This window comes from Nyctibius grandis, chromosome 6 (genome assembly GCF_013368605.1).
Source record: "Nyctibius grandis isolate bNycGra1 chromosome 6, bNycGra1.pri, whole genome shotgun sequence".
NCBI lineage: Eukaryota > Metazoa > Chordata > Aves > Nyctibiiformes > Nyctibiidae > Nyctibius > Nyctibius grandis.
Window position 1 is genome coordinate 59,559,392 of NC_090663.1, and position 26,454 is coordinate 59,585,845.

The 26,454-nt window shown below is 37.1% G+C and overlaps 1 protein-coding gene across 2 annotated transcripts in view; it reads left to right on the plus strand.

The window, feature by feature from the left end:
- Nucleotides 1–26,454, plus strand: part of BANK1 (B cell scaffold protein with ankyrin repeats 1) — a 144,861-nt gene that overhangs the window by 28,808 nt on the left and 89,599 nt on the right. For both annotated transcript variants that reach the window (XM_068403714.1, XM_068403715.1), the window contains exons 7-8: nucleotides 5,524–5,641; nucleotides 18,836–19,032. In XM_068403714.1, the coding sequence (XP_068259815.1) occupies nucleotides 5,524–5,641; nucleotides 18,836–19,032 (315 nt within the window). The remainder of the gene's footprint in view (nucleotides 1–5,523; nucleotides 5,642–18,835; nucleotides 19,033–26,454) is intronic.

Sequence of the window (26,454 nt, forward strand, 5' to 3'; positions counted from 1 at the left end):
TAAGCTCTCATGTAAACTCATTTAATGGCAATAAGATACATCGTAAAGATGCAATTTACAGAACATGATTTAGCTTAATCTTTAAAAATGTGTTCACACAAAGAAAAAACAAAACAGACAATACTAATTAGAATTCCCATCAAGTAGCAGGAGTAGTAGTAACTTTTATTTAACCAGGATAATTAAAACCATGGAGACTATCAGCTTGTTTGTGAAAGTATCTTGAGGCAACAGTGATTTATCTATGCAAAGTAACAATCAAAGACAATGGAAAACAAAATTAAAATGAAATAGAAAAGTTTACAGCAATTATTGATCAAAGCAATATCACTCTGTGGTTCAAAGAAAAATTCAAGATTTTCACAAATGCTTGCACTCTGAGAAGTATTTCCTTATTAAAATTCTGTGATGAAATCAAATTGCTACAGTAGTGCATACTGAAGACACAATGCTTTGGTAAAATGCTTTCATTGTATTGTATATTGTGTTGCCAACCCTTCCAGCTACTTTGAGATGCTGTCATTGTTGAGACTACTGTCTCCTTCTCCACTTTGTGCCCCAATAGAGCCAAACAGATAAACAAAACCCAGCAAACAGGCTTACAGCTATCCATTCCTTTTACTGATGGTCACGTCAGTTCATATGTCTTGGTGGGACACCAACACGGTATGGTACTGCTGCATGTATGAATTCCTCTTTTTAGAGAGGAATTAAAGATTAACACTAGCTATATTTTAGATTAAACGTATTCTAAGATTTTTACAAATCATGTTTTTGGATTAAATTCTTTGCCACATCTGATAGATTGTAATTTTCTATGTTCCAATTTGTCTGAATTTAAAAAACATTTACCAACATTAGCAAGACATATTAAACAGCCAAATAAATTTTTAAAGTGTAAGGAAATAAATAGAATAAAAAATGAAATAAGTTTCTTTGCATAAGTTGCAAAAGAAAAAACTGAAATTTTATAGTGTAGTAGGAAGAGTTGGGATCATAATAATGGAATCATAATGCTGAATGAACTTGCTATCAGAATATATGAGGATGGGTGTTGGCTAAAGGCCATGAATTTTTTTGTTCTCTCACTTTCATATAATTCTCTATTAAAGAAACTCTCTTTAGGGAGGTTGTGTTCTTACAGTAACCTGGTGTACAGACTGATTTTAAGGTTCTTATAATTCATAATTAAATTTTTTCATATTTCATTTTTTACTTTTCATCAACTTCTCATTTCAGCATTCTGCTGGATTTACGTGCTGCATAGATTTCTCTCTAAGACTTTCTACGAAATACAGCTATTGATTCAATTACTTAGTGTTGGGGTTTCCTGGTACAGATTTCTTAGGTTTTTAAAAAAAATTGAAACTAAGGTCATATCCTTATTACTGAAATTGATAGGTTGATGTTAAAGTGACACAGAATATCTAGAGAGATTCAGGAAGTCTTTGTGAAAAACTTTGCTTGAATAATACTCCTATGATTCTGAGAGACTTGGTATCTTAAAGGAAGTTTTTATCAGTCATCAATCAGGATTCCAGTTACAGTATATATTGAAAAAGAAGAATGAAAATAAACTGCAGCCTTTTCTATGAAAACTTGTAAGAAATAGCTGTGTGAATTATGTGGTGATATTACCTGATCCCCAGAGATAACTTCCTTTGAAACTGTTTTTAATATTTCAATCTTCTAAGCTGCATCAGCAGCTGTTATTTTAAAATGTTTTTTTTCTTTTCTTCTAAGCATGAAACCTCTCCATATTCTATCACTGGATAAAATTGTCAGAAATGCCTAAGTGATTTTTAAGCCGAGCCCATTCTCTTTGGCAGAAGTAATCTAGATATTGAAGTGCATATAAAGTAGTGTCTTATATGTAAGAACTACTGAAGAAGTTCATCTTTATGTAAATGTAACCTTGTTAGTACTGCTAAAGCCAGTGAGAAATATGTTAATTTACTGTCTGTGTATGCTGTCTTTCAGTAGCACACATTTTCAGGGCTTTGTTAGCAGTTATTAAAGAATGTAGGTCATCTCATTCACAAAAGTAGCAAAATATGTGCTTGGTCTTTTCCTTTTTCAAGGATGTTTTTGGAAGCCCGGCTGTGATGGTCAGGGCATGGGGCTTCTCTGTTGTTCACAGCTGTGTCCTGTTGCTCTGAAAAGGGGGTGAGAGAATGGAGGTAGTGTGTACACATGGGGAGGTGGTACTGAGCAAGGGCAAGCTGCTGGTGATGAGCTCTGGGGCAGGTGGTAGCACTTGCAGAAGGATCAAGATTGAAGGGTGAAGCAGAGAGCAACTGGTTCAGCTTCAGAAAGCATGGGAAGAATTGCCTACAAACTCATTAGCTTAATTCTGAGCAACTCCTCAAAAGAACTTGCCTGCAAGAACACAGAAAGAAAGTAGTGCTTTTACTTCTTTTCTGTCGTGTTTTAAATCTTTATTCAGATAAAGTGTGGGCTTTCTCAAACTCCTGACTGGCTCAGTGTTCTCTTGCAGTGTGCTTAGCTTTAAATACAGTTCTGCTTCTGTTTGATTTGGTGGACCTTCAGCATGAACTTTAGGTGTGTAGTGTTGGTGGGATTTCTTGGGAAGAAATCTCTATAGAGACCTGTGTAGGGTATATCAAAATATGTAAACGCAGCATATTTAAAGTCTGTGAGTGTTCTGGAGCAGGAATGGGCAGTAAAGTAAAAGTCTGTAAACTGAATTACTTCTTGCGAGAGGTGACCTTTTTGTTAGTATGGAGTGGTCCTATTGCTAGTTCTGTTTCACTGTTATTTCTGCTGTTATCTTCACATAAGTACTGAAACAGGCCTTCCTGTATGTGAGATAAAAGACATTAACGTAGACTTTTTTTTTTTTAAATAACTAAACTAGATTTTCCTACTGTGTCTTTGTTGTAGAGTAGCAGAACAAAGCTACTTGTTATGGTTTAGTTCACAAGATAGCTTGTTAAATCATTGCTTCATATTTTAGATCCCTGGAGTAAGAGGAAAAAATGTGAGGTGGAAAACTTGAAGCAAATTGCACTGGTAACTCTGTATAAGAAGTGTATTGTGCCTGACTTGGAAACCATAGAAATGGATAGGCTGGTCATTGGAAGGCAAGCCTGTTACAGCATAAGAAGTTTAGCTCTAATTTAATGTTTCCTTTGGGAGATCACACAGCCTAACTTTTGTCTCAGAAGCTTGTAAAAATAGAGCTAGCCTAATGTGATTAAGCCATGCAACTGTTTATAGCCTTGAAAATTTTGCTGCAAGTACCTGACGTTGTGCACTCTTCAAGAACTTGCTCCATCTCAGATTGTGAAACATTGTTTTATCCCATGTAAATTTGGTTGTCTGAGTGCAAAGTAAGAGCTATACATTCTGCCTGAATAAAAGGGAGAAAGAAGGGTTCCTGCCTCAGTTCATATTAGAAAGCAGAGGAGCTTTGTAGGCAAGCTTACCCTGAGTGCTTGCTGAAAAGAGACTGTGGGGTGTTTATGTGGCTTTGATATACAAGACAGTCTGAAATGGATTCTTTCTGAAATTGCTCCTCGGGCATTTCAGGACAGATGATGAGGCAGGTGTTGGTGGGGTGTTTTTTCTATGTTTGTTCATTTTCTTTTGAACAGAGAGGGCTAGATAGGTAGCAAAATGTGTAAGGGGTGTCCCTGCCATTTTAAATGGAAATTAAAAATATACTTCAGGTTTAGTTTGTCTAGAAGCCCACCTATATGTTTATTTTCTATATAGTAGAATTTCTGCTATATTGTTGCTTCAGTTAATACCGGTGGTTTTGGGCCTCTTTCTTCATGGCACAATATCTGAATATACAGTCATTGGAGCTAGTTCCTGTGTTATTACTTATTTTTGTCCTACTCTAGATTGAACTCTGTTAAGGTAGTACCAATGATGATACCATATCTAAGAAGAACTTCTTGGAATAAGAGAAAATAGCATGGTTTACTAACTGAATTTTAATGTTATTCCTCTTAATGATTTTTAAATATAATGTGGTTATTCATGTTAATGGGAAGGTTTTTTGGTAGATATTAGGGAGGTTTTGCATATCCTTTCTCAATTCATGCTGTAAGTCTGGTGCTCAAGTTAGATCTTTATTCTAGAACAAGCCTTTAAGATTTTTTTCTCTAGGGGGAGTCTCTTTTTTAATGCTTATTGCTTTGGTTATTGAGGACTAAATTATGTATTCGTAATTATTGAATAACAAATACAGAGAATGTAATGTGACAGTACAGAAAGGGTGAATTATAGAAAGAAATAGGTCACAAGTTACTAAATATAATGTTTTTTATGCATCATAATCAATACTGGAAGGGCCAGTATTAATTATGGGGAAAATAAACAATAGTATTTTATTATTGGTAGCTCCCTACCTGCACAAGCTTGTTTTCTAATTCTGGGTCATTCCTGTAAGACTCAGATGAAAATTATATCCTGCCTGTGTACTCAACATTTTCTGATCATGTCACACTTATTTTCTTACTCACTTTTAACAGCCTTGGGAACTAAACTTGATGTTTCATCAGTAGACCCCTCTGGTTTGTTCTTGTCAGCATGTCAGTCACAGAGTTTCTTTTTAAGTTCATATGCCTAGTGTGTGTGAAGATGTTCCCTGTTAGTGATCCCAGAATTGTCTTGACCAGAAACAGTTCAGCTATGGGAAGGCAACACAGGGCTGCTGACATCTGAGCAGGGTAAACCAACTCCTCCTGCTGTGGCTGAGCTCCTTTTGGTGCCCAGTGCAGCACAGACTGGACTAGTGTTGTAGTACTCAGTGTAAAATATGCTTACTGTTCAAATCTCTGTAGTCATGCTTCTCTTGTCACGCCAAGCAAAGAAACACTTGATTGTGACTACTTTGAGACTCGTTAGGAATAGATCTTGGCCTTCTGTCCAGAAAGAGGCAATCAAAAAAAGATCTCATGGCAGTCAGTGAGGACTTCCCTTGTCTAAAGGCTGTGTATTTAGTAGGAATCTAATCTTACTGGTTGCTATCAGTTTCTTAATCTGTCAGCAATGTTATGCCTTGGCTGAAGCTGTTTCCTACCTAGCAAAGTATACAATCTTAATGTAAAGGTTGTGGGTAACAGAGAGCTAATGTAGTCTTTAAACTCATCCTGAATTACTGCTGTAGTAAGACCTTGGATTTATTGGCACCTCACATCTGTCAGATGAGTTCCTGGTTATTACACTGCATTGTTGTAGCTAAATCAAGAGTCAATAAACACAAATCTTCCTGTCCTTACCTTTCATCCAGAAGTTTTTAGTCATGGCTGAACTTCATAAGTTATAATACCTGTTTCTCTTCAATTGGATTGTGTTATCATGATCCTTCTATATTAGAATATCTCTTCTGTAGCTTTCAAAAACTATGCTGCTCTTACTAAGAGTGAGTTTGTAATGATACTGTTTTGAGTAATATGATTTATGAGCACTCTGAGGATAAAGTTAAAAATACATATGTAACAAATGCACTAATTTTTTTTCTTTTTTTTTTTTCTTTTTTGTTTTAAGCAGACTTTTAAATTTTCTTCTGTAGAGAAGCTGGACAATGTTCTGACTTTGTTATTGAAAAGCAAAATGTCTACTTATAAATTCAGCCCGTTCCAAAGTGAAGAGCACCATCAACAAGCTAGTGAGTCACTTCTTGTATGCATTGATTTTTATTACTGATGCTATTGTTATTACTTATAAATGTTAATAAGACAATCTTTGAAATATTTAAAGCCACCAGTGAAATTCAGGAATCCACAATAAAGACAATATAACTAGGAAAAATGGGAAAAAGAATTCTGTAAATCATTACTTCGTGACTCAGTACTATGTATTTATACTTGTCTGGATGTTTGATCAGCTTTGGATTAAGTGCAAATTGACAGCTTTACAGCTGAGCCAATTTATACTTATGGAAAAAATGGGCAATAAGACACATGAGGAGATGCCTGTACATGATGTATTTTTTACTAATTACTCTTCTGCAATACAATTTAAACTTCACTTTCTCAAAGTTTGGTGACATAAAAAGAAAATCAGAAAGATTTGTCTATCTGAAGAGAATGGATGGCTTTTGGACTTAGAACAGCACTAAACTTCTCCATTCACTTCAGTACCCATACACTTAATAGTTTCCATTACTTCTGGCCAAAAGATAATTATATTATTTTTAATTTGAAAAAAAAAAAAAAAGACATCCCAGTGAGTTAAAATGGGATTTGTCTATAAAGTAGACACACTATATACACAATTCAGTAGTGTATCAACAGAAGCTACTGTTTAGTACCAAATGGAGGATCCTGGTTGAATTCATTAACCACTTATTAAGGATTCAAACTGGTTTGCAATAAACCAGGAGTGTGACTATTTAGCTTGTGTTTTGAAAGCATCATTATGATGTTATTTCAGATGTGTGTTAGACCTCAGGTTTTCTAAGAAACTTTTGGGGAAAGACGAAAGCCAAGAAAAAGTGTTTCCCTTCTGAAATACTTAAGAAAGATGTATTTGACTTGTTGCCTGACTCCTGTTTTGTGTACCTGGACTATGGTTTTGAGAGAAAATAAGCTCACTACAATCAAGTACAACATAACACTTCTCATAAATATAACAAGTTTTGAAGGTAGCTCTACTGTGATCACTACCATGCTTCCTTTCCTTTTCAGTAAGTTTTCTTTCATGATGGAGTTCAACCCTCTGTACTAGATAAACATAATTCCACTTGTATTCTAAAAATGAGCTTAAATATGAGTCTAGGTTAGGGGAAGCAAACAAGTAGGGTATTAAGTGAGGGACCTGTCCTTGGCATTTTCCTGTGCAAGACTGCAGGATGGGGGTGTATAGGACACATTAGAGAGTCATTCCCAATGTGAAATGTTAGTTCTGATGAACAAAAGATTTTGTGTTTCTCTAGTAACCAGTTAGATCTGGGCACATTTTTGAATATTGAGAATAATACTTACCAACCTGCAATCTCTCCTCAAAAGGCCTGTGCTGTTCAAGAGCAAGTTGACTGCTTGTGAGCTTGAGCCCAGGTAGTGACCTTCTTAAAATAAACTAGTCTGGTGTCCATCGCAACAGGAAAGTACAAAGTTAGATACGTAGATTCTTCATGAAATAAAAATGTGGTTGCAGAGCTGGAAGAATTCAGAGGAGGCCTAGGCTCTGATCTCCTTTCTGCCTGAAACATGTGTAAACCCATGTCTTTAATTCCATGTAAGAGCATCCCAAACAGGCATTAGGCATACTAGGTCTAATAGAGGACTAGCATCTCCTTGTTCAGCCATTTTTATAGCATTTTATTCCAAACACCACTTTTTCTTCCAAAGAGAAAATGTCAAAGAATGAAAACTAATTAAATACTTTCGGGAAGGAAATGAAGCTATCGGATGAAAAGCTCTTTAGCACCGAGATGAGTTGTATCTCTGAACAGGCAGATGAATCGACCCTAATTTCATAATACCTGTATGTGCTGCTTTTGCCTAGTGGTCAAAATAGGCTGACTTATGACAGAAAGACAGTTGTGTGTTTTGAGGGGGAACACAGATGCTTCGCGTTGAGACATACTTGGTTGAAAGAGAGGCATGTCAATAAGTCAGAATACAGATATACTTTTAACTTCTCAGTGACTACCCATATGTGATTCTATAGGATTTCTGCTTGCTTCCAAATTTTGCTTTCTAAGGCTTTGAAGCATGTTGAACTCAATAAAGAGAGCCTCTGATTAGACTTGATGTCAAATGCTTAGTTCATAAAGCTTTAAATATGTAATTTTCCTCCAAAAGCTGGAGTGAGTTTTTTGTGCATGTAGCATCTAATGGACTGCATTTAATTTTTTGGCTTTCCAGTTTGAGTGTAATAGCACTAGCTTAATAGTAATACCTCTACCCAGAGGTAGATGCACTCCTTGGAAGCTAGATGCTTCCAAAGTAAAGATGCACTCCTTTCAACCTAAACACTAAAAAAAGTTTAAATCTTTTTAAACCTTATCCTTTGGACACTGTTTCATGACTCCAGTTATTGGCATGACTACAGGAGATCAATCTTGCAGCATGAGGCGTACGTAAGAGAAACCTTTCTCTGCATGGTTTTACCATTATGCTTTATTTTAACTTTATAGCGAGCACATCAGGGTACAGGTGATAAATTGCTGTACTTGAGAGTCCTCAATGTGAGTTCAAAGTGAACAAATAATGAAGAACTAACGATTAGTTTTATTGGATAACTAATGAATTGCATGGTTTGACTTCTCACAAAGTGTCAGCTGTGTGATTAAAAACTTAGGAGTGTAAAACTAAATATACATCAATTGCATTTTTCCTAATAGATTTTAATCAAAGAAAAATGCAATGTGATACTTGGCTATATTAACAATGGTTTAGATCAAGACATCACCAGATGCATGATTGCTTACATAATTTTCCAAGAGCCACTCCCCTCCCCAGAATGGCTGTTTAATAATTTTTTAGTATGATGAATGCAGTACTTGCAAGAGGTCGGTGTGTAGGCTGGCAAAGTCAAGATAGATGGTAAAGGTGCAAAAGGTCAGCCCCATTACCATCTTACTTCCAATGCATCTATTACAAATGTCTGAATAACCATGTCAGCCAGCACTTCTTTGTTTGGTGCGCTCTTCAGTGCATAGTTTCTGACAGCCTAACTTAAGGCAATCTTATAACTGTCTTTACTTTGTACACAGAATCTCTGCTAGAAATGCAATTTCATCATCCTAGGTGTTAAGAACAAAAGTATGTATGTGAGATTACTGTAGCTCTCACTGTGTGTTTCTTGTCATGTACATACATGGTCATATTTATAGTATTCTTTTCATTGCAAACCCTGAGGCTGTTTACTTGTCTTTCAATTTCCATTTATGTAAATTAAGTTGGAGACTTTGAGCACCTGATGACAGGCCTTATGTGTAGTTCCTTGTTTAATGTGATCTTTTCTGATTGACTGGTCTGTTTATACCCAGTCTGTTATATCAATATAATCAGGTCTCATAAACATGTGTGGTTACCTGTCTCTATATTAATATATGTATATGCAAGCATGCCTATAAATAAGATGTGCTTGGGGTCAAATCATCCATTGTTATTTCCCTGGGGTAGACTCAACTAGAATATTTTCAGTATTCCTATTTCTTTTAAATACTAATAAAAAAAGCAAGATGTCCTGATAAACTTACTATTTTACCGTTATATCTAACAGAACAACTTTACCTTCTTAGGATAGGTATATCACTGGATATAATGATTTCTGATAAGGGAAGTTTTTCAAAAGATGCCATGGGTCACAAATACGTATTTTGGAAATTTGAATCTCTTGCCATCTAAGCAAGGAGAATTGTTTGAGCAGCACATCAGACTTTGTGAAATTCCTTGCAATATGAAAACTTAGGTCTATAGCCCTGCAAGCACTCTGACATGTATGTAATATTCTTCCTCTATGGGATCTCACTTGTTGGCCTACATGCAGGAAGGAAATTACACCTCTGCCTAAATGGAGGCAGTGATGCCCCTTTATCTTTCCTTGTTGTTTGACCTCTTAAGTTTGTCAGTATTATTCAAAAGAAATTGATTTATAAAAGACAGAAATTGGAAATGGTAAAAAGAAGAATTTGGGCTGATATTTTTACAGACCATGGTTTCCAATGATAGCCATTGGAATGTATTTTGCCATGCATAAGATCAGTTTCAGCTGTTTGCTTTTGATGAAGTATCCTATTGTAATAGTTATTGTAGTAATCAAAAAGTAAATCAGGAGTCTACCAGAAAAATGTTGTTGAAACTGCTGTATATGTAAAAGCTTGTCAGAAATAAAGTGCACACTTCAGACCTGAACTGTGCCTTTTTTTGTTTTAATTACTTTTTTGTTGTTGTATGATATGTTTTATGTAGTTTAAAGACGATAACAATATCTGAATGTTGTCAAAATATATTTAGGATTATGCATGGATATTACCTACTAGCAGTATAGAAGAATTAAGATAAAGAGTTTTATTCAGCTTATCAAGGGGAAGAATGTTTTAGTAATGAGTGATATTTAAAGAGGTTATTCTGCAGTCTCTGAAGGGGAATACTGGAAGCCTAATCAGCTGAGAAAGCTGAACACAGACTGAATAGAAGCCACTGGTAAAACATTGTTTAACAGCAGCATTAACTGAAAGACAGAGTCAAGGCATGTCTGGGATTTCTAGTGATGGTGTCATCCATCCCTTGTGGAAGCATGTATCTGAAGCCGGAGGTACTGTCCTGAATATTGTACATTCTGTACCAAACTGATTTCAGGGTACCTTGTATGTATATTATTCCTTTATATAGAATCCAGTAATAGAATCCAGTCAAAACATACTAACAAATCCAAACACATATTTCAAAACTTCTCTTGAGCTTGGGAAGGTCTGATTCTGCTCTTGAATCTTCAGGTTTCGGAGTTCTTGGTGCATTGATTCCTGTCCAAGGGATGGCAATTTACTTGAGGAAAACCTGTTTCTTTTTCCATTATTAATAAATTTTCCTTTTTTTGTGTGTTATCTGTTGCTATTGCTCTGATTAAACTCAAACATCAAGGTTTATGAAAAGTCCTGAATTTACTCTTTTTGTAGTAAATTTACTGCTTTTTGTCACCTAATACTGCTTGCAACAGAACAAGTCCTATGCTGATTTCTCTAATTCTTTCTTTTAAGCTGAAACATCTCTCCCAAAAGAAGAAATAGAGTCTGGGTTTTCAGCTGCTAGAGAAACAATTGGAGAAAAGAGACTGGGAGAAAAGAAACAGATGGAGTTTTAAGTATTTTCTTGGTTCAATTGATATTGACACTGTAGAAGTAATTTTAAGTGTCTATTTGGATTGCTAGAAAAAAAGTAGTGTCCTGTATCAATAATTTGGGAAACACAAGAAGGATGTCTTACAAGATCTGCAGAAATATCACTCTAGGCTGTTCTGTTTGCTTACTGCAATTTTATTATTCCCGCAAGCTAGGACAGTTCTACAATACAGAATGTTAGGATTTTTTTATGCTCTCTTTTATAGCTGAGATGTTCCAGAATGCTCTGCAGAGAAGGGTAGAGAAGGGATTATGAGAGAACAAAACATATAAACCAGCAATTCCCTCTTAACCTTGTGTACGTGAACTAAAACTTTAATTAAAAGCAAAGTTAGCTGAGAGTTGAAAGAGCCACCTTAATGCACTTAAAAATACGCCGCTTGGGCACTTCCCCTGTAACCTTTCCTTCCCACTTATGATTACCAGCTAACTAGTTCTTAGTATAGTTGCCAAACAGTGGCAGCTTTTCCGTTAACCTTCTTCATTAAAGGACTGCTACTGAGTAAAAGCTGTTCACTTCTAGTTAGCCTAGTAACTACTACTTCTGTTCAGTTCTATATATTCAGCTGAAATGTGTCAGTTGTTCCAGTTTCACAGCTGATAAAAGTTCCAGCAATTTTTCCCAATTCAGTGTGACAAACTTGCAAGTTCAAGAATGGTATTTTCTGCCTGAAGCATGTGTGCTTTCAAATAATTACAGCATCTTGCTACTGTGTATAATACAAAACTTCAGTTAAAGCAGTTAAACACAGTATGGTGGAAATTTCTTTACAGTAGAACATCTAATTTGTCTTAAGAGCTCACTGAATTTTGTGAATTGGCAATTAAGTGAACAATTATAATTTAAAAAAAAAAAAAACACAAATAGATCTTGCAGCAGATTATTCTTACTTGGTTATTTTGTCAATGGTACCCTTAGTTGACATTGATTTTTGCTGAAGAACCTGTAGGAGAGAGATAACTTCTTCACCTTTGTGGGGTGACTTGGGAGTGATTTAAACAATTAGTGGTGCCTCTTTTCAGAATGAAGGCAAAAAGAAAGACCAGTAGGGTTCAATCGTCTCTTTTGAGGTCATTAAGCTTACTATATTTTTTAGTTAATTAAATACGTATTTAGGGGAAGAATTTCTGAGAGGTCAAGTCCAACATCATCTTTTTCCCCTCACTGCATGGTTGGCAAAGCCATTAGCTTATACAGGGCAGAGAATGACTACTGGTACCACAGCTGCATGCAGAATGGGCATTGAAGTGTTACTGAGGTTGCTGAAGCAACAGCAGCCATCACAACTGTTGGTATAACATTTACCAAGAGAGCGATTGTACCAGGGTGGTCTCAAGCAGTTCAATAGTTCAGAGTTTTCTATCAGGAAGACTTGGAAAGTTTGGCCTGTAAAGGTTGCATCCTACTTTGTGTAAGTGCATGAGGCTGCCAGTTGTGGTGCTTGAAAAGGCTGTGCAAATGAGAGTGTTAAAAGCTGCCTTAAATTGGTGGAGCTCAGTGTGGTCATCTGATGGTCCTCACTATAACTTTTTGCCTTGTGTCATGACTTGATGGCACCAGGCTTCTGTTTCATGGGCGGATGAAATCCATCCATTTGAACCACTCAATAAAGCCTTTGCATGCATCCGCTGTAATGGGCAACCGATCCTGCACAACACTGAAACAAGAAGTGGAAGTCCTCCCTTTCTGAGAGTAAGGCTGATGGTGCTGTAGCAATTGAAGGTGACGTGAGGTTAGTGCCTGCAGATTGAGGGCTTGCTTGTTTTTTATATTTTATCAATATACCACCATATATTGATACTTGGAAAAGATGTAGTTATGAAGCATTTAGTGGGTAGAGGGGCAAGGTGACAAGTCGGGGGCCTCCTAATCCCAGCTGGTGATGTACACAACTAAAGGAAAAACAGTGCGCATCTGTCTCTCTTGAACCTGAAGACACTCTTATGGTCCAGAAGTGTTGTGATAATTCAATGGAATGGAATCTCAAAGCCCAGGACCAATAGACAAAGCTGCATACCTGCTTTCCTCACAAGTTTCTGGTGTTTGTGTGACTCCCTCCCTCCACACCGTGTGGTATATATGAACCATCTGTGGAAGCAGCTGGTACAGTTTGGTGTCTGAAGCTGTTCGTGGCTGACTGGAATGCAGAAACAGTAGTCATCATGGTTGTAAGCCATATCCTCCTACATTGTTCATTGCTGAATCTCTAACTCTGCAGCAGCAACTGGATCAGTCTCATGACAAGCATTAATTCCTTGAGGGGAAGGGAAAAGAACTGTGAATAGAGCTTTCTCTGCTTCTAATCCCAGCCTTGTTACTACCCAGCCTAGATGGGAGATGGAATATTGTCATGCCCAAAAGAAAGTAGCTGAAGTCCAAAGTAAAGTACTGGGAGTAATATGATGATGTGGTACAACGATGCTTGGATTCCTTAAAGAAAGAGTCTCCCAAGGAGGTCTCTTGAGTTAGAAGCCTGTATTTCTTGTCAACAGAAAAGAGTTTTCAGTTGTTCATTTGGGAGTACGGACACTTGACTGAGGAGAGGACAATGGTGAGTTTTGTTAGCAGGCATCACCAGCTTAGGGTGGTAGGACTTGTGTGATGGAAGTCAGCTATTTTCGGACAGCTCTTCACTCTTAATGCATCTGTACAACATGAAGCCCCAGAAGCCAGGTGTGTGCTCATCTGATGTGCGTTTTTTCTAGAAAGTGTCCATGTAGCCACCCTACTGTATGAGGCCTGTGTAGCTCAGATTTATTTGCACAAGAAAATAGGTCTTTGGGTTCTGCTCATTTTGAGCAGAGTAGAAGCACCAAGAAGTTCAGTCATGTCTGAAGGGAAGGACTTGAAATTTTGAATGTGACTGTATATTGTGTTTTATGATCATGTCTGCTAGCTGACAGGGATACTACGTATTATGTCGCATGGCCTGGCAAAAATCCAGTGTTTTGTCAATACTGTATTTTGCTAAATCTTTGCTGGGAAGAAGAGTGTGTTCATGCAGTTAGGGTACTAAAAAGAGACTGTGTTTAATTTCATGGAAGGCGCACAGTTAAACAAATCCAGTCATAGGAAGCGCAAACTACATATTTAGCAATACAAAATATTTCAGGCAGACAATTTTACTCTGTATTACTTGTAAGAATAGTATAGCAATAATGTATAAATGTGATGATTTTTTTTTTTCCCCAGAGCATTTAACTCCTGTTAAAATTGCCATTATGCTGTCATTTTTTGTACTACTAAAAGACTTTCAGTTCAAGGGTCAGTTATTCATTTATTTATAGATAATAAAGCCATATTTATTATAGAAATGGATTTCACCATAGTATTTAAATTTTATCTGTAACAATAGATGTTGCAGAGTAAGCTCTTGAATGAAATGAGGAGATAGGTTACAATAATTTTGAAATCCTGATGGAACTTAACGTTATTTGTCCTCTGGACTTGGGATCTTTTGATGGCACTCGTCTGTTGCGCCTGTTTTAAGCATGGGGTGGAAATTCATACTGTGAAAGTAAGTCATTTGAATTACTCTGTGAACAGAACTTTCCCCTTTATGCTCATTTTTGAAGTGGATGTAGTGAAAACATAGAAAAGATGAAATTATTTATAATGACTGTCAGTAGATTTATGTCTTGAGCAAGATTTTTATCCTGGAATTAACACTTCAATAATTAAGTTCAGTCTTTAGATTTAACACATGCCCAAGAAAATAATGTAATCCTTGTAGCTTTTTTCAGAGATATAATAGTGATGATAGCATTGATGCTTGTTTAAAATTAACCTTTTTGGAAATTGCCTTTCAATCTAAGATCTCATTGGATCTTGTACAAAAAGAAAATCCCTCTGCGATTAAACAAAAACAGTCCTGCTTGTATCTGCGTTTAAGTATGGAATTTTGTTGCATTGTTGCACAAAGTTGCTGACTGATAGGTTGGTATGTAGCAATAGCACTATCCTCAGTGTCTCCTTCAGCTGTAGTCATAACTAGAACCAACATTTTGAGGCTGTATGATTTTTATAACAAAGCTCATGTAGCCCAAATAATTGTGAAGGTGTACAGGTTAGATTTATCTGAATACTAATTCTCAAAATAAGAAACAAATGAAACTATTTCTATCTCCTGTTCTTGGTGAAAGTGCTTTAATATTGTTTATGTGGTGTTGAAAACATTTTTTTCACTTATGTCTTTTTTGAATATTATGTAAAAGATCTCGCTATCAGTGCTGCTGTTAAAGTTTTCATACTTGAAGACAGCCTTTTTTTTCTTTTTACTGCAAGGAGTAATATTAAAAAAACCCTTTGTTTTAGGAAATGGATTTATTGGCTTTTACCATCCTCCATGACTGGCTGAGGTATTTAATTTGTTAATGATGTAGTCTCCTGTAATGTTCAAACTATGTAAGTGTAGCAGTCAGCTAGTATGTAAGTGTAGCTAGGCAGGAGTTGAGTGGTGACCAGAAAGTAACAGCTCAACTGCAAAGGAGCTGAAGGGATTTTGGAGTTAGGTCTGGGATATCTCTCTTTAGTGTTACTTTGAAAACTCAGTCATAAGCCTAAAACGGACTTATGAATACCACTGCCTCTTTTTCTCTTTATATTAATGAAGAAATCATAGCATCCAGTCCATTGGTAACATAGACTTGATTCCCCTTTCAGATTTGTAACCATTTGTTTCAGGTTTCATGAGCATGGAGTGGAAATTCTTCTAGAGCGTGTTATTAATACTTTGTTAAGGCTCTTTTCACTGACTGTATTTGACCTTTTAGAGTCTGCTAACAGGATACAGACTATTGATTAGAGTTCATGTAATTTACTCTTCTTTAAAATTGCTGCTCGACACCTGTTTCATTGCTGGACACCTCAAAAAAAAAGTAGCAAAAGACAGAAGCATTAAAAAAATGCAATTTGACGATGATTTGTGGATGTTTTTTGAAATATTAGCTTGGGCTTGGACACTTTTTTTAAGAGAATCCTGTGTAATGTGTAAAAGTACACTTAGCTTTGATGCTGTCACCCCAGACTTAAAATTACTTGCATACATTTTTACTGCTCATGTGACAGCTCCTTAAGTTGGTATATATTTGCCTCGGTCTGTAGGGGGATAGTTTTTCCCTGCAGTTAGCAAAGTATAGACAAAAATAAAAAGTCAAAGGGTTACTCTGGGGTAACACTTATAGTTCTGATTACAGAATTAAGTCCAGTTTGTGGAACTTCAGTTAAAATGTTCAGCAATATGGAGTAAAGAAGTTGTGCGGCACCTACTTCTCTCAACAACCTTAGCTGCTATACGGTTTTAAGATTGCCTATTGTAACTCAAAGGATTTTAAAGCACACTGCAAATACAAAGGAATATAAGCTAAAACACGTACCCTTGTCGACAGCTCAGCCTGCCAAGGCTTCTAAAATAAGTGACTTGATTTACACAGCTGCTGTTTATTTACATTTTCTTTGTTGGATTCTTGGTTGCCCAGTGGAAATAAAAGTCAGGCAACACTCAATTTATTTAAAAATTAATTTAGGGTTGTTAATGTGACTTTCGACTAAAATGTAGCCCACTCAAATACTTTGTGTCAAAACAGTATTGAGTTGGATGGTGGTGGAATATTCTCTATCCAAAATGCAGTCAAGAATTGTCCTAACAATTTTTCTGGTCGATCAGTACTTAGCTATGCCTGTTCCAAGAACAATTCTTGTTTCTTGAATCCTTCTAACTAATCGTGGGGTGAGGTTTTACTCTCTCCCATATTAATATTCTGCAGGAGCAAAAAGGCGGGGCGGGGGAGGAGGTACACAAATTCACCACTGCTGAGCCAAATTTTGCTATGTAGAAGAATGTAAAAATGAGAAAGTTTGTTAAAGACAAACTAAGAGAATTCCGAAAGGAGTCATAACATATTAAGTCTTTCTTCCAGTACACAAAGGGCTGAAAATGTGCTGACTAGTCTGTAGGACAACTGATGACTGGGATATAAAAAGAGAACTCAAGAAAGCTAGAAGAAACTGTTCCCAAGTTGTGGTCCTGGTTGGGAGACACGTGGAAAGAGACTGTCTGGAGTTGAAGGAATAATGAAGTTATAGCAAAAAAAGGGCAGGTTGGGCACAAAGAAATTACCAGGACTAACTGGTATTCCTTAAGAGCTCTGAGGAAATTTAAAAGTAAAGTAGCTGGATTTCTAACAGTGGTGTGCAATTTCTCAGTTCTGTAATACTAGAAGGTGTATCTGTGCTGCCAAAACGCAATTTCTGTGGGGACCTTGAGAACTAGAAGCAGGTTAACATGTCATCTCTACCAGACAAATTAATAGCAATTGTAATAAAATAAATTTTCTGTAGTGTGAAGTCTTGCTTTATAGATTTCTCGTAGTTTTTGTAGGAGTCGGCAAACCTGATCAAGTCAGTAATTGGTTGTGCATGGATGAATAACTGGCCAAAACCACCAGGCAGACAGTTGGGGAAAACTTATGCTAGTGATACAAAGTATTCAGGGTAGTAAGGAGAAGGGCTAATTGGGAAGACAACTGGGGGCAAGGCCTTGTGAGATTCGGTAATTATGCAGTAAAATGTGTTCATTGCAGCTAAAAACAAAGTGATGCAAGTGGAAAAAGCAGTCCTATGTTGTTATACGAAATGAGAGGCTTTGAGCAGGCTATTATCACTGAGGAGTAAGACTGTGCAGTTCTATGATAACATCAACTTGTTGCTAGGCAGCAGATCAAAAAGCAAATGAAATACTAGGAATTATTAGAAAAGTGATAGAGAACAAAACGGGACATAATTATGACAACACATAAATTACATGGTTCACCCACAGGTTGAGTAACACATGCAGCTCTTCTCCTGTCATCTCAAAATAGTTGCATTAAAGCTGGAAAAGGTTCAGAAAAGGGCAGTGGGGGGTGATGGAGTTGATTCTCTATAAGGCACAATTACGTAGACTGGAGCTCTTCAAGAAAGAAATTCTGGGGATGAATAAATCGCTAGAAGTGCAGAGAGGGCAGACAGGGATGGAGAATAAGATGAATTAGGGACTATCAATTGAACCTAGCAGGAGCCAGGTTCAAAACAAACTAGAGGAAGCGCTTCTTCCCACAGCGGGTAGTAAAGACGCTGCCAAGAGACCGTGAGGGTGCAAGAAGTTGATGGTGCCTGGGGCAGGCTGGATGCATACTTGGAAAAGAGATACACTGCATTCTGATATATGGACAAATCACTACAGAACAAACCACAAGTGATTACAAAGTAGAGTATGAAGGCAGAGGGAAGTATTGTTTATGCTTGATCTCTCTTTTTTGTGTTTTTTTGTTTTGTTTATGTATGTACTTTGTGGCCACTCTTTGAGTTAGAATACAGGACTATGCTGAAATGATAAACTGATTTAAGTTTACCTTTGTCCCAGTTCTCCAAGGTGAAAAATAAAGTCTGTGATAGAAGTGAATATCATGCTATTTCAGATAAATCCTAAAAAACATTAATCGATACATTCATCTTTAAATTCTATGATTTTTCATAGAATAAGCATAAGCTTATTCAGGCATAAGCAAATTTTTGCAAGTCTCTGGTAGTCATGTGAATTTTCAGAAATGTCTTTTAATATGAAAACATAGCACCATAAACCTATAAAAATGTCCCATTCAAATGTCTCAAAAAACATTCCTAAAGCATTAAATAATATACATCTAAGCAAAAGCATGTCTTGGCTGTAGAGTTTTCTTCCCCTTGCAAGAAGACTTATTTCTCAATAGAACTAAAGTGCTTTAAAATCTCTCTGTCAGGAAAAAAATGAGATTTTTCAGTTACGCTAAAGGCTCCTTTATTAAAATACGTATGTATGAATTGTAAAACTGGTAGTTGGAGGAGTTGTTCTTTGGATGCCAGTTCTGTATTGGCAGTTTGATAATACTGATTCTGTAACACTAATATTCAAAGGACTTTTGTAAAAGGGGGTGGAAGATGTTCTATAAAAGCCCAACTATTCTTTATTAAAACTTTGTTTCCATATACAGATAGCTATTTGGAAGAATTTCCTACTCTCCTTCACTGTGCAGCCAGATTTGGATTAAAGAACCTTGCAACATTTCTACTCGATTGTCCTGAGGCCACACAGGCTTGCAAAATAACCAACAAATATGGAGATGATCCAGCAAGTATTGCTGAGAAGCATGGGCACGGGGAAGTAAGAAAATTAATCAAAGAATTGTCAGTAAGTCCATATGCTCTTTCATGTGTCATCTATAACCAGGGGACTATGATGCTGTTGTACTGAGATCCCTTAGTATCTCCTCTTGTAAAGCCTAATATGTTGTAGTCCTTCTGTCTGAAAATATTATTATACTCCTCCTGTCTCAGAAAGAAGGGTCAAAATGGGGTACAGCCACTTTCTTTGTGCACTGCCATAATGGAGATCAGAATTTTTGTGCTGCTAGAATTTTAGGCCTGTAATGGAAGGAGAACAGTGAATCAGAAGTACCCCATGTGGCCTAGCTAGATTGGTGCTTTCAGCACCCAAACAATGGTTATATTGTAAGTAGTCTAGCCCAACTGTCTAGAGTAGGAGATGAAGACTTCTTTAAAAGTTACTTTAAAAGTAACTTTGAACTATCTTATCATTGTCACTCTTCAGCATTTGACAAAGAGTGGTTGCCCTGCCTTGGCTGTCCACTCCACTGTGAAGGAAGGCTAAATTTTACCACCCTTTGGTAGATTGGTAAGTCTTTCTTCAGCTGGGTATGCAGGAGGGGTTTTGGGCCATAGCTGGCTTTCCACATGAAAGATAATAATAGAATAAAGGTTTGTGCATAGTTCTAGCACACAAACTATTGCCAGTAAAATCTTAAATGAACTGGCAGTTTGAAAAGCAATATGCTGTAGTAACATTTGAGAGCTTTAACCTATTTTAAGTCTTTATTGTGCTAACTATAATATGAACAGAGATGATAATTCTTGCCCCAGAGGTTTTAAAGCCTAGAGAACAAATTAGGTAAATCATATATCAAAAGAAAGACAGGATGTGAACGTTGGCATAAGTAAGCCTATGCTGTGAAGACCTGGTGCATCTTTGCTGATGGTGTGGTGGTGTGTGGTTTTGGTTTTTTTTTTTAGTGTCAGACTCCATGTTCATAGACAAATGGTAACAGGCATGTAAGAGGAGAAAATACAAGGAGGGAGAAAGCCAGAAGTTTCACTTTTCTGTTAACCAGTCATCTTGATGTAACCATGGATAGACATAAGACCAAAGATGGCATTTGAAGAATTATAAGATAATAGCTATGTAGATTACATAGGGGAGAATGTTTTGCATGACTAAGGAGGAAAATGCAAGAAACCTAAGGGCAGTTTAATGTAGAAAGAGATATCATAAAGAATAGAAACACTGTCTGACTGAGGCTGATTATTAAAATTCTAGAGCAAGAACATAGGGATTGGTCAAGTTTTTTCTTTGACACAGTTGGCATCTAATTTAAAGGTGAAGAAGAGGCATTGGGAAAACTGAAGACTGGTTTACTGTGGTCAGTGTTGAACCACAAAGATGGCTTTAGCAGTGTTTAATGAGCAGATTTTTTTTTTCCAATGAGTTCAAGGGGAAGAAAATTGCAGACCCTAGAGCCTGAAAGTAAGGCATTTTTGCAGTGGTCAAGATGCTGAATGAGAAGATGCTATTTAACTTCTTGTTGTTGAACAGCTATTGATATGGACTCTGAAAACACTGAAGGTGGGAGAATTATCTGCAAAGCAGGTATTTCTCCTTTTCTAATACTGTTAAAGAAAGCTCATACCTAATTAAGGATGTGATCTGGTGTCTTTTCTGAAGTGGCAGAATATTTCCTTGTGTTTACTGGACGATAACTCTGATCAGATCTCAAAATCTCTGCAGAGCTTTTTCTATTGATGGAGTGCAAAGGGGTGTTGAGCTACAGAGGTGATGCTTTTACCTCAGTTTTTGATACTGTAGTTGAAATTAAATCTAGCTGAAGAAAATGTGATCCTCCTTACCATCCAGCATAAACCTGTCCACAAAACCAGGCTGTCTTCCTGGATCAGCATGTTAGTAATTTCACATTTAGCAATTTCTAATTGCCATAGTTGTCTCACAGTCATCCTTGCAGTGGTCAGAGAGCTCCTGCCAGTAGCAGTTTGATGTATGAGGTCAGGCCCATCAGCTCTTGGGAGTTTACTGAGTTGTCTTGAAGAGAATGGAACTGTATTTCCCCAACATCCCTACCCGTGGATCTGGCTAGATGCCATCTTTGTATGGTCAGGTACCCCCAGTACATGCTATGTGTAAAGGATTGTTAAGACTAGGCAGAATGTGAATAAGGTGATATTTAACTCTCGGTGAGATACTTAGATTTCTTTTCTAAGACGGTCATATGAGTCAAGAGTTGAGCATGGAAACATAGTTTCCATGGTTATTTTATCATGTTTAATGATAATGGTTAATTCCATAGGACATTTTTTTTTTTAATGCTAGTGTTCTAGAAACTCACTCCCCTGCACTTCAGATGTGTCATTGTTGTGCACCCCACATGGGACTGGAGGCTTCAGAAAATGGGTAATTTTCTTTTTATCCTTAGAAATGCACTCGTATTCAACCTCATGCTATAGTTTGGGGCCTCTGTAAGAGGAGACATAAGCACACATGGTACAGGCAGACTACCAACTGATATGCATAAGAGAGTACGTTTGCACTTACTATAGTCTTTTTATGTTTTGGTAGACTTTGTCAGTGACAGAAGGCAGTGTTTGTGAGGGTGATATATTTCACTCTAAAAAGCACGCAAAGTATCTGCATACTTCTGATTAGCTTTTCTTTTTTAGTAGGATTATTAATTGTCCTAATAAAGTCTCAGTATAAAATTATCAATCTAAAACATAGATTTATAATGGTAACTCTGACTTTATGAAATGTAATTTTTCATTAGAACAGTTCCTTCATGGTACATATCTGCTGTTGTTTGCACTTAAACAGTTGATAATAGTTGTTCTCTGCTCATGATGGCTGCTCTCCTAAGCGTGAATACTTATACCAGCACCGAAGTAAAAACAACTCTACTACCATTGTAAGCATGTGTAGTCTGGTTAGGACATGCAGTTGTACTACCCATTTTCAGTGATTCAAATGGTGTGGCTTACTAATTCAACACAAGTAAAAACTGGAGCATGCTTCAAGTCTGCCAAATGTGTAATATGGTATTTTATAAATGTTAGCTCCAACCACTGGAAGAAAAATGGCTTATTTGTTTCCCCTGTAATAGTGCACTTAAGAACAAAAACACTTACTGTACTTCTGTAATTGATGGGAATGTGGAAAAGAAATATTTGCGTGGCTCTAAGCCAGGCAGAATTTAGTTTAACCACATTCCAGGAACTTCCCGTGACAGCTGAAGTATTGAAATTGCTCATTGTTACAATAGAAGTACTTTTGTACTTGGCATACCTCTCACTGTTTTAAAATTGTTACCTGTGTTTTGCCGTTCCTTTAAGGAATAGCCCCAAAATATGCACAGTAATTCATCACTTCTATCTTAAAGAGAGTAGGGTTCCAGAAAAATGAGTGTATTACAACATACATTCAATTTGTCCAAAATACTATAAAGCATCTTTCATTTGCCTTTGTGATGGGGAAATCTTTAGGGGAGTAAGAATTCCCTGAGACGGTTAGAGAGAGAACGCAGCAAAAGAAGTGGCAACACCACAGCTACTATTTCTACCCTCAAGCCCAGGGCTTTGCTATGCAGCCCTCTTTTGTGGCTGGTGAGCAGATCTGTGCTCAGGGCTTTTTGGTGATGCAGCTTTGCTGGTAAGGCCCTTCAGCTCCCATGTCCAGCATGCTTACTGGAAAGGTGCTCAGGGCTCTGTTGGCAAAAGTGACCTGGCTAACTTGCACACCGTGTCATCTGTATGGCACAAGTTCCCTGTCCTGGTTTAAAGGGAAACCTCTTTTCTGGAACCGGACACCAGCAGTGTTGATGTGGGGAATGTTACAGCCATAGAAGGCAGATCTGGTGGGCACGCTGGGAACCGGTCTCCTGAGTTGTGTCAAAACAAAGCACAGGGGAAGGATCACATAACACGTGGCATGCTTCTGTTGATACAGCGGTATGAATAGGGGGGGAAGAGATTTTCCCCTTTTAGTACTAGTGTTATATGCAGGGTCATTAAATGCTAAAACATCACACCCTTTAAGAACCTGTGTAAGTGTGTGCTCCCACAAGTGGTGGCGTCTGCCTTCTCTGTCAGAATCCTGCATTTCAAACACTCCTTGAAAGTGTCTCCTTTGTGCTGAGGGAACACTGCAAGACTTGATCCATTTGTGTTAAAGGTACTAAATTGATGGAGCTGTCCCTAAAAGTCTTTAATGAGGATTATGGTAAAGCTCAGTTTCAAATGTACCAGCAGTTTATTAAGCAAATTGTATTTTTTCTTGCATTTTAGCACAAAGCCATCTAAATTAGACATTCATTTCCTATTTCTACATGTTTCATTATAGTTTAGATGAAGTAATTCCCTCTTCTGTACTATAGAAGAGGGATATTGCTTAACATTCTGAGATAACATTCTGAATTTTTACTTCGTCTTGTGATTTTATTCCTCTATAGAACAAAGTACTTGAATATTTTCCATAATTGCTTTTAGGTTGAATTGCTTAAATCAAATGTGTCAATTTAAAACTAGTACGGGACATTCAGTAGGAATACGGGCAGGAATCCTGAACAGGGTAAGCGATGAGCCTTTTGAGTTTAGTTAATCCAGCTGATGGCTCAAATGCCAGTAAGAAAGGCCTAAGTACTTTTGCTTACCATTAGCCACAGGCTCGAAACATATCTGAGGTCAGTTGTTACAGTACCTGTGATAGGTAGTACCTTGTTAAGCCGCAGTAGTATGCTCAGATTTTGGGGCCCTATTTCAGCTGTTTGTCTTTTGCGTATGCTCTGTCCCTGAAGGCTGATTTGACACTAGCTTGTTCTTGTTGCCAGCTGTGGTCTTCTAAGCCTACATAAAAGTTCTGCCTCCAGAAAATAAAGAAATCGCTTAAATAGAGTTCTTATCCATCACACAAAGGAAGACTTCAAAAAATAGATGAGAGAAAATTTCTAAGCATCAAGTGACTAATGAGGGGAGTATGTTCAGTTTGTGACCTAACTTTAAAATTGGAGGTCACACTGATAGCCAGTTTAGGCATTTATCCTTTGGTATGGGCATAATTCTTTGTTCCAGCACTTTGGGTTGCTAATTTCTCCCTTCCTTTGCTATGAGCTGTGCTGCTGAACGTGTCGTAGTCAGGAAGATTACTGTGTACCACTTGTAGTATACATCAGAGTTTCTAAGAAAAAGACAATTCAGAAAGTGTTTCACTGGTTGTTTAATGCAAATTACTCCTGATTGTTGACTTCAGCCTTTAAAGCAGATTCCTAGGGCTGACATAAATGCTATTTAAATTTAAAAATTGAAACAGTCATTTCATGTTGCCACCACACAGTCGAGACAGCACAAATTCGTTTTTATTTTTAAAATACCTTCTAACATTTCAGAATTTATTGCCTGAAATCTAAGGCAGAAAATGCAGGTTAATTGAGCTTTTTTAACCCGCCCAAGGTCTGTGGCCAGGCCTGTGACAATCCATGGCAGAACAGTGGACTGGTGGAATAATGTTCTTCCTCTGCCACCCACAAAACTCTGTCTGGATTTCTTGTTTAATATAATTTTCTGTCTGCCTGCTTCAGGCACCCCTTTGGCAGCTATTGAAAAAATAACAGGTATTTAATTCTGTACATATTGGTGAAGCTCCTTTAGAATTGCATAGATTGAGACAGTGCCCTGGGTAGGCCTTTCACAAGAAGCCCTTTTTTTCCAGAAGGGAGAGTTACATCAACTCCTTTCTAACTCTGATGAGGGACGTCCTGCAAAGCCTAGATCTGTAGTTACTGTAACACTGCTGTTAGTTCCCTCAGTAGCAAAGAGAAACATTATCATACAGGTGGTCATAATTTTCACTCTGAGCCTGTTTTATGGAAGACATATGTTTTAGATAAGTTGGGGGAGCGGGGCGTTTTTCATTCTGAATGCCAAGCTATATTTTTATAAAACTTAGCAAACTTAGAGGATGGGCAGGGATGTAGGTTGGCAAGTAATTCATCATTGTACACCTCTCCCCTCTCATCTCTGTCTTATTTTGAAGTAAATGGTTGAACCAGAATACAGGATTTCTTCAAGTGTCTGCAACTTGATGAAATAAAAAGAATCTACAAAAACAGTGTATTGTGGAAATTGAGGGTACTTTTTTCCTCAGTCGTTTTATGTAAAAAAAGTCTTACCTGGCTTTGTAGCTACTATCACCAAACGACAATAAATCTTTAGATGATAGGAATCCCTTTAACAAGGATTCTCATGATTTGCTAGGGAGTTCTAGAAGCTCATCAGGAATCAAGCTTTTTTGAACCAAGGAGTATTATTCTTACATTTATGTTTAACTTTGTGTTTCTATAAAAGGCTATATGATATGGCAGAGCTCCCCAGCATGAAACTATTATATTTTTAAATTTGGTTGCAGTATCTTCCTGAGCTATTAATTTTCTGCTGGCGAAGGACCATGTGTAGAAAGATTAAGTGGATATATGTTAAAGAATCTTAAATGAAATTAATCTCATTGCTATTGATACTTGTTTAATTACTTTAAATGCTACCGTAGTATTGCACTGGTCCATAGCTCATTACTTTCAAATAGCTGGAAGAGTATATGAAAGAGAAGAGGATTAGTCTGGTTTCTGAAATTTGTGCTAATCCACTAGTGATTCCTCGGTGAAGCCTGCTGGGATTTTATTCTTGCCACGATATTTTAATGTTCAGAAATGTTGGTTACATACATCCTTTGGTACACTGGAAGTTACTTAACTGAAATGAATAAGTGAACGTATTATTTGATACTTTTTTTAGTGACTGGGTATTCACAAATCAAATTCTTAAACTTCTTGAGGAATTGGAGCTAAATCCTGTGAGCTTCTGCCAGATGATATGCAAATGTTATCCTACAATTTCTGTCAGATGTTTGTTCACCGAGTTCTCTTTCTTTTTCAAAATTGCTTGTGGAGAGGCTCCCATTATCAGTGTTTGGTGTCTTATGTTTCAGATTTGGTTTGGGGAGTTTATTATTTTTATTTTTACTAGCTGACAAGGTTTCCCTCTTCTCTTTCACGTGTTCTGAGGGACATGCTCCCTGTAACAATAACTTGCTGGCATATTCTGTCTTTTGAGGTCAGACAATTTATGTTTTAGTGAAGAGATAAGGTACAGACTGAGCATGGAAAAGCTTAGCTTTAAGGAGAAAAGGTTAGATTTCTCATTTTTAAAAAATCAGTCATTACACTAAACACGTTTTTAAAGTTTCTATGTAGACTTTTATTCAGGCTAGAACCTTGCACCTTAACTGTGATTATATCTTCTGTCATAACTATGCAATTGAGTACAACCTTCTTGCAAAAAGAATGATAAATGGAACTGCAGATTTGGAAACCCTTCTTCTGTATGAGATGCCTATTGAAATTTGTGTGTAATTTAAAATGAACTAGGATAGTTTTTCCAAGGAGTTGTCTGGTCTTTTGTCTCATCTTTTGATATTCTGTAACCA